This window comes from Mercurialis annua, linkage group LG3 (genome assembly GCF_937616625.2).
Source record: "Mercurialis annua linkage group LG3, ddMerAnnu1.2, whole genome shotgun sequence".
NCBI lineage: Eukaryota > Viridiplantae > Streptophyta > Magnoliopsida > Malpighiales > Euphorbiaceae > Mercurialis > Mercurialis annua.
In genome coordinates, this window is record NC_065572.1 from 64,732,266 (window position 1) to 64,748,318 (window position 16,053).

Below are 16,053 nucleotides of genomic sequence, written 5' to 3' on the forward strand. Positions count from 1 at the left end.
TTTTTTAATTATTGGTGTGTATTTTAGGAGTTCTCTTCTTGTTTCTTGGCTTTTTTAATTAGTTTGCAAATGTAAATTTTTTGTTAGAAGTTTTGAATTGTTCGGCGTGCATGTATATGAATAAGGAAAATAAAAAATTGTAAATGTATAAGGAAAATTCGAAATAGATGATTTTTTCAGTTTAGTTGCACCGTCTGAATTATATCCTTAGATTTTTGTTTAGTTATTCATTGCAGTTCAAGGTATATTAGTTATAGGATTTAATTTGTAATTTGTAATTTGTTATTCGTAGTCATTTGATTTCCTTAATACTTAATTATAGGAAAATTTACATATTTACTTAAAAAAATAAAAATATTTACACTTTTTACCTTAATAAAAAAAAGTTAGGAAAAATACATCATATTTTTTTTCAGATTTATATTTTTACTCTGAATATTAAAATAATTATGATTACTCTGTTATAATATAATTGTCAGTGGCATTATCATCTCGGTATCATAATTTTTTCGTAAAAATTATTTTTTGTATTTTATCATATTGTTATCTTCAACATTATCGTACTATTATTATAATATATTTTTATAAACATTATCATAATATACTTTATCATAACAGTATCATAAAATATTATCATAATATTATCATGACGTACTTTATCATAACAGTATATTATCATAACATCATCATAACGTACTTTATCATTACAATATAATAACATTATATCATAACTTTATCATATTATTATCAAACGGTATCATATTATTATCATAAAATTTATCATATCATAACTGTACCATACTATTATCATAATTGTATCACACTATTATCATAATCATATAATATTATGATATTAATACGATAATTATCATACAGGCATACTAACGTTAATGATACCGAAATGATAATCAAACACTTTTCTTGACAGAGAATCATTTTTCTCTGTAGTATTATGATACTGATATGATAACGTCATAGTGATACTGATATGATAGTCAGGCGCTGTTTTCTGCATAAAATTATTTTTTTCAACATAAAATCGTTTTTAATGCAAATTTTTATATTTTAAACTGAAATAATTTAAGAACAATGTTTTCAAATCTGAGAGATACTATTAATCGTAATAATCACCACGAGTTAAGAACAATATTGCTAAAATTAAATATGGAAGAACGGCGAATTGACGGCGGGAAAAAGATGAACCGAAGGCGGGGTGACGGCGGATTGATGGTGGAGCGTTGAAGGAACGGCGGTAAAGTGACAAAGAAGAAGAAAAATAAATAAAAAGAAAGAAGAAAATGGAGAGAGAGAGAGAGAGAGAAAGAGAGAAGAAAAAAAAAATCTGAGAAAAAAAAAAGATACACATGTTAGAGTAAAAATAAAATACATAGTAAAAAATAATAAAAAATAATATTATTATATTAAAAAGGAAAAAGATGCAAAAATGACCCTGATGTATACCCTGTGTCTCTTGTTGGTACCTCATGTATTTCGAATCTCAAATATAATCCTAACGTTGTGAAAAAATATCAAAAATACACAAAAAATGGACGGCATTGAACACAAATTTATACGGCATTTAACATAAATATTGACGGAAGGGTCATTTTTTATATTTTTTCAAGACGTTGGAGTCACTTTTGAGATTCAAAATACATGAGGTGCCTACATGAGATGCGGCTTATACATTAGGGTTATTTTTGTACCTTAGTCCTAATAATAGAAGACCTTAGAGTAAAAAATAAAAGTGCTAAAAAGATAAGGTATTTTTTCTATTCCTTATTGAGGTAAAAATCGCTTTTATTTTAAAAATGAAGTGTTTTTCCTTATTGTCTCTTAACTATATTTTTAATACAATATATTCTCAATAAAAAAGGGTTAATTATACATAAAATTATACAATTTTTACACTAAATGGTAGTTTTATTATAACCTTTAAAATTGTCAATTTTATTTACTATTTTTCAACATTTTTTTTTACAATTATATCACCTTTCGAAAATCTGGCAATATGGAACTAAAGTGAACCAAACAACGATGTGATATGACAAGAATGTTGCAAATAATTGATATAACCGTAAAAAGTTACAACTGATTAACAAAATAAAAATGGTAGTTTTGACGGTGATATAATTGTGAAAAAATTAAAAAATGGAAAATAAAATTAGACAGCTATTAAAGATTGTCATAGAATTGAATTTTAATATAAAAATAATAATTTTATATATAATAATATCTATTAAAAAAAACTACTCATAATATGGTAAAAACAGTTTTGTTCAACCATTAATTTTCCTTCTTTAGTCAGATTTTTTTTTTTTAACAATCTCCAATTTGAAACAGAACATAACATTTGCATACACTTTTCAGGTTTCCATTTGAAATATATGAAGAAAAATTAATATTTTAAGCCAAAAGCCAAAACTTCTTATGTCGTTTGGTAGTGATCAAATAACCTCCAAGTTTAATTGCTTCGAATTTGTTGGATTTAAACTGAATGCAAACCAACTTTTATTAGATCGTCCTTAAATTATATTACAATTAACCAGCCAGTTCTTACAAATATAGTTTAAGTGGTATGAACCACTACTAGAAAACATAGAATCACCGACTGACAAATATGTTGCTAAATTTCAAAAGATCGTCGTTGATTATATTTATTGACAAATTAGTGACATTTTTAAAGCCGTCCGTAAATATCATGTTGCTAATTTTACCCACAGAAACATTATAATTCTATTTGATAATCTCATAATCTTCTTGTATCTTTCTAATAACTAATTATTTGAGTATAGAATGAGATGATGCCTGCTTGACTTATTATGACTAAGAAAATTACTTACGCCAGGCTTTTTGTTTTCACAAACATTTTTCATGGAGTGAAGAAGCTCATAAGCCCTTAAATTAACCTTCAAATTGCTCTCATTTCCTGTATTCAAAACCGAAAATAAGTCCTAATTAGCTAATTAAGAGCCTTAACTATATCTTTAATTAGCACAATAAGACCAAAACTGACCTTTTTTGGATCGCTTATTAACATAAAGCAGAAGGAGTGAATCTTGGCTCTGAGCAGTATGAGACATGGCCCATTCAAGTGCTCCCTTAGCTTCAAGGCTTGGGTCCGCCACAACCATAACCTTATTCCCATTCTCACTGCCAAAATTCTTCATTCTATTCCCTAGAAACTCCATTTATTTTACCATTATACCCGGAATTCAACCCCGATTCCAAAAGAAGAGACGGCGAACGAGTGCGAAATCGGTTCATCGACTTATTGGATGTCTGTGATCTAATTGATTCGGTCGCTTCTTCGACCATAGTGGCCAATTCTTCTCTGTAACGCCTCATCGTCATCCATCGTGTGGTCCATGGCTTTCTGGAAGTCCTGATTAGACCCGTCTTCAGGAGTGGGTGTCGGACTTCCGAAACTCTGAAAAAAGATTCCAGATCTTCCAATTGCCCCTGGAGCTATGGGGTCAGAGGACTGTCTTCTTCCGATACTCCTGATCCGCCGGGTAAGGTACCTTTCTCCTTGGCCGTTTGTCCCGCCGTGTATTTGCTAACATCCGCCATCGTCGAATCTGATCAGTGAAAATTTGTTCTAGTAGTTTCCCACAGACGGCGCCAAATGATGGATCCGGACGTCGGATGTGGATTGTGACTCGGGATCTGACTTTAAGAAAGGGATCTGGGGTCTTGAGTATCGGAACCCGAATATCAGTTTTAGTGTTTTATAATAAGACAAATTAATGGTTTATCGTATGAGTTGTTTGTTCATTCGGATTCTTGTCCTGGACTTATGGGTTTGTGGCCTTTTTATAGTGTTTATGGCGTGCCTTGATTTTTCCTTCTTTCATGGTCGATGTTGGATTTGTGGTTCCTTCATTTTCCTTTGTATATTTGTTTATTTCATCACTAATTTAACATGGTTAGTCCTTTGCCTGTTAATATTGGATTCTGCATGCTTTTGTAAATTGATAAACAGTATTATCATACACACTACGTAGTTGGATATACATGTACTTAAGGTTAGAAATACTTTTAAACCTCGTCAACTTGAGCGACTGACGCTCGCTGCATTTTGACTGTTGATGTGGTTAGTATTGGTTCTCAAGCCGAACACAAAAGATGTTTGTCTCATTGTTACGGCTTTACTGGTTTGAACCAGAGTTGATTCTGAGTTCGGGTGAGCCCGGAATCCTTCCTTGAAGCGTCTAGACTCATTGGTTGCGGGCTTCAAGGCCCGATTCGCTTAGCGGATTACAATTTTGGACTTCGAGACCCAAATAAGCTAGGCATTGACACATTACAGTAGAGAATATAAAAATACATAGAAAATCATAAAAGTGGGCCCAAACATATCCCAATTCCGAGCTCAAACGAGCCCGGTAACATAAAAAACTGAATCGGGTATGGAATAATCTGGGAATGGTTATGGGAGTCAGGGAGAGTAAGGGCACCGCGCCGATTTAGGGCGGCGGAGGCGCCGGTGTGGCTAACGGGTGCGCTAGTTCGTAGCAAGGACAACAATTCGTCGTTTTTACTCATTTTTCATGCGAAACATGCTAAAAAATACATCAAACGCAGAGGAAAATACATCAGAATATAATGGAATTAATATATGATGATTAAACGGTTATTAAAAACCCTAAATTATTATTTTCTAAGCAATTTTGAAAGAAAGACTGCAGGCATGCCAAGAACGTAAAAAGACGCAGTTTGATTCTAACATGATCCATAAGTACTGGAATTTAACAGTTCGTATTGAATAGATTAAAAATATTATGGCGGACATAAAAACATGCTTCCTTAGCAAATTTTATGACAATTTATGACAAATCATTAAAAAGCAGCAGTTGTAGCAAAACAATAATCAATGACAAAGCAACAAAATTCAAGTTAGCATGCGTTCTAAACACAGTAATTTGATAGTTATGATATAAAAGTGATGAATAAATAATAGGGTCCTCAAAAGTACCATTTCGAGTCCTTGGCTCGTTTAGTGGCGAAGTAGATGTGGAATCCAGTTTTGAATCGTGCTGATAGCTTTGAATTTGACAGGTTAAAGCATATATATAGCTTTGTTTTAGGACTGAAATTGAGTACAGTTTGTGTGTGTGTTTGAGGTGTTCGGCCAACACTTGATTTCTAGAGTTAGGGTTTGATTTTTTCGGGTATGATTTTCTATCTGGAGATATCCAACCTTTTGCTAAGCTGTCTAATAGTACTATTTATTAGGGTGAAGGACATTTAGGGTTAGTTAGAATTTGTTTTGCATTAGCTTTCTAAAAGTGTGTGAATTTATATGTCCTTTTAGTGTTTGGATTAGGAAAAACTTCTATTTAATTAATTAATTCATGTATTAACGCTTGCTGGATAAGTAAAGTATGCTTAAAAGTTAGTTTTAGTGTCTAAAAGTGCTGAAAAGGTCTCATTTATAAAGCCCTATGGGTTTGGATACGGCCAATTTCTGCCCGTCAAACTTGAAAATTGGAACATAATTTCTAAGATATTACAATTAGTCTAATTTCTAGATTTAAACTACAATTTCTTTGAATTTTTATAGGTTATTTACAATTAATTATGTTTTAATCCTTGAATCTCGCAGCTATGCATCGATTACGCCTGCTTAGATTCCAACAAAAAAATCGATAGCTCGTTATATGGACAAATTTCTCTGGAAATCATCGTTGGACACTTCAGTCCCTTATCACTTTTTACTTGTACGAAAAATAGGTGTCTATATTTAATATTTCTAATCTAAACCAATTAAAATATATTAATTATTCTCATAATATTATAAAGTGATAAATTTCATGAATCAAAAACATTTTATCAAAAAATATTATGAACTAGAAAGAGTAATATTTATATTTATATTTTAGCTTGTTATTATTATTATAACATTAGAATTAATTATACTACCTATCTATAGAAACTATATACCTTTCCAAGTGAGAGAGAATATAAACTGAAATGATTTATAAATTAAAAGCGAAAAAAAGCACTAAATCACACACTTCTTTTATGAACCTTCATTACTCTATAGCTAGTTAAACTAAACACCCGTTAATTCCGATGTTAATTTTTTTTTAAAAAAAGAAAACGTTAGTCATATTTGCATTTTTTAAAAAGTTAAGGGTCAAAGTGGACTCATAGCAAAACATAAGGGTTATATAAGCTACTTTAGCCATTTGTTTATTGTTATGTCACCTCTGTATGTTTTTTTTTTAATTACATGCCATCAAAACTAACGGGTGTTTAAACACCCGTTAAGTCGGGTGTTAAAATTATGAGAAAAGAAAATGTCAGAGTCATTTGCACTTCGAATCATATATGCACCTTTTTTCTTTTTTCTTTTTGTGTATCAAATCAATATTTAAGTTCCTATACTTTTACAATTTTATTTATATGGTCTTTTTAGTAAAAAAGATCAAAAAAAATTAGAACAAAGAAAATAAACAATGAATAATATCCTGGAGGCGTAATCCTTGAGAGATAATGAGTGAGATTTTGAGGATTTTAATTTTTTAAGTAAATCGTAATTTAGATATTTTAAAGGCTTAATCACCAAAAAATGCCAAACCTTTACGTTTTATGTCAATTATATCCAAATCTTTAAAAATCACCAGATTTAGCCAAACCTTATATGTTCTGTTTCTTTTTTAGCCATTTTTGAATCGAACCGGTTTTTGTGACACCGTGTCGTCCACGTCACCGCCAACTAAGCAATTGGCTGGCATGACATCTGAAATATTTAAATAAGGTTTGGCTATAACTGACACACAAAAAATAGGTTTGGTATTTTTTGGGTGAATAAACCTAATTTTAAATTTAAGCCAATTTTTAAATTTAATAATTAGTAAATTAATTATATCATTTATGAAATTTATATATTTAAAAATAATTAATATTTTCTATTTAATACTAATTAAAATTAATTTTATTTTTTTATTAAATCTAATTAAATCTAACAAATTTATATTATAATATATTTTAATGAATATATAATTAAAAAATGAATTAATGTATTACTTATAAATTAATGTTGAATTAAATTTGATGAAAGGGTTTAATGTTCATGATGATTTTGAACTTGATTTATTATTTTTAAGGCCTAATTACTTATAAAAATCCACCTTGAACTTTTTGTTCGTTTATACCCTGATCTTATAAAAAAGTTATTTGTACCGAATTTTGGATTTTTAGGTTTCATATCTACCCAATACAATAATATAATTTACAATTTAATGAATTAAAGGATGAAAAATTTAAAAATAATTAAATAAAAGATTATATCATTACGTCTAATTAGTATGTAAATATAAATTAAAGAATTATTTTAAATTATTTTTCAAGTGAAAAGTGGCAACTTTAGTACTTTTGGGTAGAGATGAAACCTAAAAACCCAAAATTGGGTACAAATGACTTTTTTACAATAAACGAAAAAAAAATTATCCATCAAATATGACATTTTTTGTTTTTATCCATCAAATACGTACAAAAAATTTATTAGCATTATTTAAATTTAGTAAAAAAATAAATTAATTTTAATTAGCATTAAATAAAAATATTATTTTTTAAATATATATGAATTTTATTATAATATAATTAATCATTTAATTATTTAATTTTAAAATTAGTTTTATTCACCAAAAAATACCAAACCTATTTTTTGTGTGTCAGTTATAGCCAAACCTTATTTAAATATTTCAGATGTCATGCCAGCCAATTGCTTAGTTGGCGGTGACGTGGACGACACGGTGTCACAAAAACCGGTTCGATTCAAAAATGGCTAAAAAAGAAACATAACATATAAGGTTTGGCTAAATCTGGTGATTTTTAAAGGTTTGGCTATAATTGACACAAAACGTAAAGGTTTGGCATTTTTTGGTGATTAAGCCTATTTTAAATGATATTCTTAAACTTTTCACATTCACATGAAAAAGAATTCAATTTTTGATTAAACGTAAAATTTGAAAGTCTAAAAAAGTGGATTAAACGGAAAGAGATGTGTTAAGTAATTGTATAAGTTACTACCATATGCGTTATGGCCGCTTATTCATAATTAATGTTCTTAAATAACCTTTTAATTATGTGTTCTATAAAATCACCATTTGGATGTCATAAGAATTGAAGCATTTCCTTAGGCGAAACCAATGGACAGTAGAAAAGCAGAAGAAGAGCCTCCTCCACCTACTAATCTCAAAAACTACATAAATTTCATTTCCACACTTCCCAAAAGAAATGGTTGGGAAATGACTTTTTATCAGTACAACGGTTTCTGGTACCCATACGGTAATGTTCTTCGCATGCTGTTAGCTGAAGAGAGTTTCAAGCCTCAACCTAATGACATCGTCCTATGTTCTTTTCCTAAATCAGGCACAACTTGGCTTAAAGCTCTAGCTTTCGCCATCCTCACTCGCTCCGATGATCGCTTCGAATCAGCTTTTCCACACGACTCGGTTCCCTTCATTGAAATCGACGGAATTTCCAGTCCAAGAATTCCGCTCGTTGCTACCCACAGTAACTACTCTTCTTTACCATCATCCGTCGCGGATTCAGGTTGTAAAATTGTTTACATATGTAGGGATCCAAAGGATGTGCTTGTATCTTTCTGGCATTTTTTTAAAAAATTTGCATATGTTAATCCTGAAACTTACCCTAGTCTAGAACAAGGGTTCGAGTTATTCTGCGAAGGAGTTATTACTGCTGGACCGTATTGGGATCATGTTTTCGAGTACTGGAAAGCGAGTTTAGAATCTCCGGAAAGAGTGATGTTTTTGGTGTATGAAGAAATGAAAAAGGATATTGTTGCTGTTGTTAAAAAGCTGGCTGAGTTTATGGGCTGCCCTTTTAGCATGGAGGAAGAGGGGCAAGATTTGGTGCAAAAAATTGTAGATTCTTGTAGTTTTGAAGGTTTGAGTAATTTGGATATCACTAAAAATGGAGTGCAATGGTCAAATTATGAGTTTGCTGTTCCTAAAAGTAATTTCTTTAGAAAAGGTGAAGTTGGAGATTGGAAGAATCATCTTACACCAGAGATGGCAAATCGTTTGGATCAGATAACTCGGGAAAAATTAAGCGCCGCTGGTTTCAATTTTTTCACGCATCAATAATCCGGGTATCAAACTTGTAAAGTTACTGAACTATATATATGAAAGTTTCAAAATGAATACTGAACTTTGTTTTGTTACAAAATGGGTACTGAACTATGAAAAATGTTACAAAATTGGTACTCGCAGCCACATATTCTCCACTGATTTCACGAAGGAAGAAGCAACATCAGCAAAAATTGACCGAGAGTACCTATTATGTGATGTTTCGCATAGTTCAGTACCCATTTTGTAACCCTAATAATCCTCTCATATAAGTTTAAAATCTATAAATACTTTTAATTCAATTCGAATAACTTTATTTTAAGGTTCTGTATGGTTCACCAGAATGAAATCCATTTCATTTTAAGATTGTATTTGGTTCAATTTTGTAATATGGATTCATTTTATTTTCAAATGAATTTTCGTCCTCGGTATTATAAATTGATAAAGTAACACAGAAAAACAACAATAAAATTCTCAAAAGTTCATTAAATTCAACAAATCAATTATGATCACTGCAAGTTCAACAAGTCAAGTCCAATAAAAAAAAGCAGACTTCTGAGCTAAATATAACTCAGAACAAAGTAGAAGTCATAAGGAAACTCAGAATATAATGAAGCTCATCACCAATCTAAAAATAATCAAGCATACAATTTAGCTCATAATTACCGAAATAAAGGTAACATAACCGAGCTATATCTAGCTCAAACCACAACTAAGTGAGGAGCTTAAAGGGGACCATATACATATTCTCTGATGAAATAGAGCGTTCCTGTTCTACACGCGCTTAATACATTCTTCTAATACTCTCTACATTTTGAATTAGATGACGTTTTCAGTAATGGCTCACATATTAAAGAGTTAATGAATTTGCTTTAAATATAGGTTTTAATGACTAGTTGAACCCTAAACATTCATTTTGTGGAGAATTTATTGCTTTAAACGGGAAGGTGGAACATGAAGATATATATAGAACATAAAATTTGAAAGTGCATGGATATTACAAAACGTCAACTATTTTCAAGTAAATTATTTCCTCTAAAACGTCATCTATTGGAAAATGGAGGGAGTAATAAACGTAATTGTACAACTCAACATCAATGTAAGATTAGTAAAAGCATAATATAACATAATTGTAACGCAACATTAATGTAACATTAATAGAAGCATTTTACATGTCGCAAATAGTGATAGATGTATTTAAGGGCCAAGAGGGACTTGGTCTCCTTAAAAATAATATGGATAAATTTGAAGTTTTCCGCGTATGTCACAATTTACAACAATAACCTTTTAATTTTGTTCTCGTCAATAGTTTAGCTAGCGCTTTTCCATTTTTTTTTTGTAGCTAGTTGATAACATTAATAGAATTATGCTAACACTAGTCAACCGAGTTAAAAAATTTAATGTTAAATTAATTTTCAAATATAAACGACAAAATTGTTGACAATGAAAGACCACATCGTTTTTTTAATTTAGTCTTTCGACTCGGTTAACTAACAGTAAAGTAGATGGAAAAAAATTATAAACAAGAGTGAGGGACTATATTGTTTAATTTTTAAATAAAAGAATAAAAATATGAAACCTCATAGTAATTTCCTCAAAAACGATATTTAGACACCTTCAATTTTTATACCAAAATAAAATTTTTGAAATTTTTTTTAAAGGACACACCAAGAGAAGTCGGTGACATTTTGACATGGGTGCAATAATAACATATTAATGTTTCTCCTTTTAACAAAAAAACTACACCCAGTAAGCTAACTTTTCGTAATTGATTTAGGAAAAAGAAGTGGATTATTATGTGCCACTCCTAAATTATTACCCACCGCCTCTATTCTTATTTAAATACTCTTAATTCAATTTCATATTCAAAAATAAAAAATCAAATCCTCTCAACTCAATCTAAACCCAAACGAATTTGTAATACAAATGTCGGAATCTAATCAAGATAGAGGATGGAAATCTCCGATAAATAATCGATTTTCTTATTTTTAAATTTTTTAACGTTTTTGAATTTTTTTCATTGGGTCAGCGCCTTGGAACGGCGCTGGCCCAAAACGACATTATCCCAAGATGCTGGCCCAAATGATTAACGTCCCTCTGGAACGTTAATCATGTAGATCATGATTAACATCCCACAGGGGAATGCGCAAATTATTTTTTTAAAAAAGTTATTTATTAAATAAAACAATTATTTTAGAATAATGACCTAATAGATTTAAAGATATAATCCTTTAATTAATTAAATTTTATTATTTTTAATTTAGCTCGGTTAAATTAAATTTTAGTGAAATTAGTTTATATTTTAGGATATAATCTTTTAGTTAATTAAATTTTATTATTTAGTTTTTTTAATTAGGGTTTATTTAATTTAATTTTTTGGGCTAATTAAATTTTAAGTATTATTAGTTTAGGGTTTAGAATTTATGATTATAATTCTTTTTTTAGATAAATGATGGGTATATTAGCTCAATCACAAAGCCGTGATTGGCAAAAAGCCTTTATAATAAAATGGCAAATAGTCGCAATTACAAAAGAAAACTAAATTCAGATAGACATCATTGCCGGAATATTCAAATCCATGATTATTATCCTTGTAGTACTCCACTGCTTTGCAAATCGATTTGAATATTAGTAAATCCACCTCCATGTGCTCGTCGTTGAATACCCTTTTATTTTTTGCTTTCCACAATTCCCAAACACAAAAAAAGCCAATTGTCCTTCACAAAATTCTATAGCGTTTGAAGGCTAAAGAATCCCAATAGAATAAGAACTCAAGAAGGGAATAAGGCATTACCGTATGAAGATTAAACAGCTGGAATAATCTATTCCAAACCAACCAAGCGAACCGACAATGAAGAACAATATGCAAGCAGTCTTCCTCCTTAGAACAATACGTGCAGCCTGCATTTTCTGAAGTCAGAACACCTCTATTGACAAGAACCACATTTGATGAAATCTGATCTCTTGCTAACAACCAAAGAAAGAATAAGATGCGAGGAGGAAGTTTCAGCTTCCAAAACGTTAACAACGCTGGTTGGACTGGCGGGCGAACTGAAACTTGAACTTGCTGCTGTCGAATATCTCCTGCTGCTGCTATGTTCATTTCAAAATCTCCTGGACCTGTGGTTCGACGTTGTGCAGCGCGTCTGGGAAGAGGTCGTTGCTGCTGAAGATTAATCCCGATTAAAGAGCTCATGGCAGCTGCTGCATAATTTTTACCATTCCAGAAAAACACATCTTGATCTCGGGCAAAAGGCACGCAACAACTAAGCTTTGTTTGAAGAGAATTTTCCAACTCCTTATCTCCAATTCGAAGTCGACGAGTCCAACCAAGAACATAAGAGTTGTTCTCAGAACCATATAAATCAAAAAGAACCGAGTTCTTATTAACAGACAGAGAATAACCTTGGAAAGCTCAGAGACAATGGTTGATCATCTAATCGAGTTCTTATTATAATTCTTTAGTTAAATGATTTTTATTATTAGTTTAGGATTTATTTACCATTGCACTCCATTTTTTTGTGAGGTGCTAATGTAAACCAAATCCGTTTTTGAAGGTTTTGTGTTCCTAGCTTTTCATTTTTTAGCAATAAACACCCCGATTTTTTTAATTTTTGGAGCATTTGTGTCCTAAATGTCTTATTTGGTGTCATTGTAGTCATTTAAATCGGCCAAAACGAATATCGTTTTCTGAAAGAAAAAAAAAGCCTAAAATGACATTAGGCAAAAGTTTGAAATGTTTAGTGCTATATTTGGTTGTATGTGCTTAAATAGAAAAAAATAACGTGAAATGAGGGGATATTTTATGATCGGAATAATATCCTTATAGTCTTATTATTTTAATATTAAACTTCTTTTTTAATTTTTTATAATGAATTAATTGTTTTTTTACCATAATGAATTAATTGAGTATTACTTATAATGTACGATTTAATATAAGGGATAATAATTGCTATAAATTTTCCATAAAATTATAAAAGAAAATTGAGAATTTTTTTTATTTTTAAAGGACAGATGCAGTTATAATTATGATTTAAATATAAGAAAAAAATAATTGCTAATAAGATTTTAATCAACCATCAATTCTCTTTTTTTATCCTATTCTTTTTAAGCATTTCTTAAAAAAACAAAAAAATAGAACACACATTTGCATACATTTTTCAGGTTTCCATTAGAAATATATAAAGAAAATTAATATATATGTTAAGCCAAAAGCCAAAACTTCTTATGTCGTTTGGTAGTGATCAAATAGCCTCCAAGTTTTTTGCCTTTCCTTCTCACAGCAATAGTCATGCAAGGAGAATATTGGATGCAATAATCCACGGCTGATCCGCCGCCGTTCCTCCGCCCCGTCCACCGCTTCATTAGGCGCCACATGATCGACCTTTTTCTATGGCCTAACACTAGCAGTGACACCTTTTGTTTCTTTGCTTCTTCCACTATTACTGCACCCTTTTCTTTCCCTTCGCGCATGGCTACTTCTACTTGCACCTATTACAATTTTAAATATATTATTTAAATTTGTTTTAATTGATTAATTATTGATAGACAACAGCATTTTATATGACAATGGTGCTTTTTATTTTTTTGCAAATAAATTCTCTAATCTCTCAAAATCCATGTATCTTGGGGGTTGCATATATCAAAGATGAAATTACACTATTTACCAAAAAAAATGAAAATAATTACAAAACTACATGTTGACTTTTTTCATTTACAAAAATCTTAATAATATTTACAAAAGTATAAAAAAATAAAAAATAATATCAAACATACGGTGTATACTGTGGGTATAATGTCAGTATCCTAATAAACTAATATATCAACATTATATCAATATTATACCAACATTATACATACTGAGATTTTATTAATATTAGATAAAAATTTACTAAAATTTCATCAAATCGTTTACTATAAATTAAATTAATAATATACCAAAATTATACTAACAATATATCAAGAGTGTACACATCAAAATATACTGAAATTTTATTATTACATCAACATTGCACCACATCGCATACTAAATATTAACCTAACAATATACTAAAATTATATCAACAATATACAAATTTTCTAGTTCATTACCAACTATAGTGAAAAATACATATAAAACAATTATACATGTTATCAACTAAAAAATATATATAAAAGTTTATAATCGATATACCGAAAATATACTGAAATTATACCAATAATAAACCAAATATTATTTTTAAATTATCTGATTTATAGTTTTAATATTCCAAAATTATACCATAATTATACTGACATTATACAAATCGTACTTTTATAATTAATTTTCATTTTTTGGTACTTTTGTAATTAATTTTAAATCAGTCGTATTTTTGTAAATAAAAAAAGTTGACAGATACATTTGTAAATATTTTTAAAATTTTAGGTACTTTTGTCATCGTCCCTATATCAAATCAAACTAAATAACCGGATGAAATTGATACATTATCTTTTATTTATATTTAAAAAAGAAAATCAATTTTCCGGATTCAATTCGGTTGATTTTCAAAATACAAATTTTTTTTTATTTTTTTGACTGTGGTAGAATCTAATTACATTAATAGTTAGTGGTTAGTAGTTAAACTTCCATTTTTAATTCGGCCTTAAACACTGGCCCTACTGAGACTCGAAACCGAAATCTCAGGAATGCGCTGGAGCGCCTTAACCACTTGGGCTAGGCCTCACTGGAAAAATACAAAAATTTCAGTTTATTTTTTGTTCAAATCGTAAAAAAAAACACGAGTTATTTAAGTTTGGCTTGAAATATTTTGAATTTTATAATTTCGGTGTAACTTGGTTTATGAAATTCAAAATTTTAGTTGGTTCGATTCGTTTTGGTTTGAACCGAATGCACACCTAATTATTATTAGGCCGTCCTTAAACTCAATAACAATTAACCACCAGTTTCATGAATTTATTTTAAGTGGTATGAATACTGCCGAAAAACATGAAACTAGCGAGGGACAAATTTGATGGTAATTTGCAGAAAGTCGTCAGTTGTTCTGTTTATTGACGGATTAGCGACGGTTTTAAAGCTATCAGTAAATATTGTGTCACTAATTTTATCGACGATCTTACCGACGGAAACATTGTAATTCAATTTGAAAATCTCATAAACTTCTTGTATCTTTTTAATAAGGCTTAAATATGAGTATCGAATGAGATGCATGCTTGACTTATCATGACTAAGCAAATTACTTACCCCAGGCTTTTTCTTTTCACAAACATTTTTCATGGAGTGAAGAAGCTCATAAGCCCTTAAATTAACCTTCAAATTGCTCTCATTTCCTGTATTCAAAACCCAAAAAAAAAAGTCCTAATTAACTAATTAAGAGCCTTAATTATATCTTTAATTAGCACAATAAGAAGATCAAAATTCAAAACTGACCTTTTTTGGATGGCTTGTTAACATAAAGCAGAACAAGTGAATCTTGGGTCTGAACAGTATGAGACATGGCCCATTCAAGTGCTCCTTTAGCTTCAAGGCTCGAGTCCACCACAACCATAACCTTATTCCCATTCTCACTTCCAAAACTCTCCATTCCATTCCCTAGAAACTCCATATTTTTATCATTGCCGCCCGAATTCGACCCCGATTTTGTGAGAAGAGACGGCGAACGAACACGGAATCGGTTCATCGACTTGCTGATGCTCAGTTTAGGCATTTTGATACTATTGATTGATGAATGCAGAAATTTATGTGGAACTATATATAAATATATATAGGTACATTTTGTTTGACTTTAGAATAATATTTAATTAATCTTATCTTTGTTAATCAATATGTATAGCTTGTTTGTTTGTTTCTTATGTTTTCTATGTGGATGGCCTCTTCTTCAACGTGCTTACCATGAAGCTGTGGACCATCACAATGCTACGTCCATGCTATGCCTTGTTGAAAATTGGACATCATTGACGCAATTTCTTAAAATGG

The 16,053-nt window shown here is 30.2% G+C and overlaps 3 protein-coding genes across 3 annotated transcripts in view; 1 reads left to right on the top strand and 2 right to left on the bottom strand.

Moving 5' to 3' along the window:
- LOC126672022 (truncated transcription factor CAULIFLOWER A-like) overlaps nucleotides 1-16,053 on the bottom strand; it is a 43,222-nt gene that overhangs the window by 7,317 nt on the left and 19,852 nt on the right. The window lies entirely within an intron of this gene.
- On the top strand, nucleotides 8,203-9,144 carry LOC126672859 (cytosolic sulfotransferase 1-like). Its single transcript, XM_050366811.2, has one exon. The coding sequence runs from the start codon at nucleotides 8,259-8,261 to the stop codon at nucleotides 9,117-9,119; it is 861 nt and encodes a 286-aa protein (XP_050222768.2). The 5' UTR covers nucleotides 8,203-8,258; the 3' UTR covers nucleotides 9,120-9,144.
- LOC126672023 (uncharacterized) lies at nucleotides 13,230-15,766 on the bottom strand. Its single transcript, XM_050365911.2, has 3 exons — nucleotides 15,508-15,766; nucleotides 15,322-15,407; nucleotides 13,230-13,592 (listed from the first exon to the last, which is right to left on the bottom strand). Exons 1-3 carry the CDS (start codon nucleotides 15,755-15,757, stop codon nucleotides 13,305-13,307), a joined length of 624 nt encoding a protein of 207 aa, XP_050221868.2. The 5' UTR covers nucleotides 15,758-15,766; the 3' UTR covers nucleotides 13,230-13,304.

Excerpts from the sequence above, each read along its gene's own strand:
- LOC126672859 (XM_050366811.2), top strand. The coding sequence starts at position 8,259 with ATGACTTTTTATCAGTACAACGGTTTCTGGTACCCATACGGTAATGTT.
- LOC126672023 (XM_050365911.2), bottom strand. The coding sequence starts at position 15,757 with ATGAACCGATTCCGTGTTCGTTCGCCGTCTCTTCTCACAAAATCGGGG. Across the intron at positions 15,408-15,507 it reads TAACAAGCCATCCAAAAAAG|GAAATGAGAGCAATTTGAAG; the intron begins GTCAGTTTTGAA and ends TTTTGAATACAG. Across the intron at positions 13,593-15,321 it reads GTGAAAAGAAAAAGCCTGGG|GTGCAAGTAGAAGTAGCCAT; the intron begins GTAAGTAATTTG and ends AAATTGTAATAG.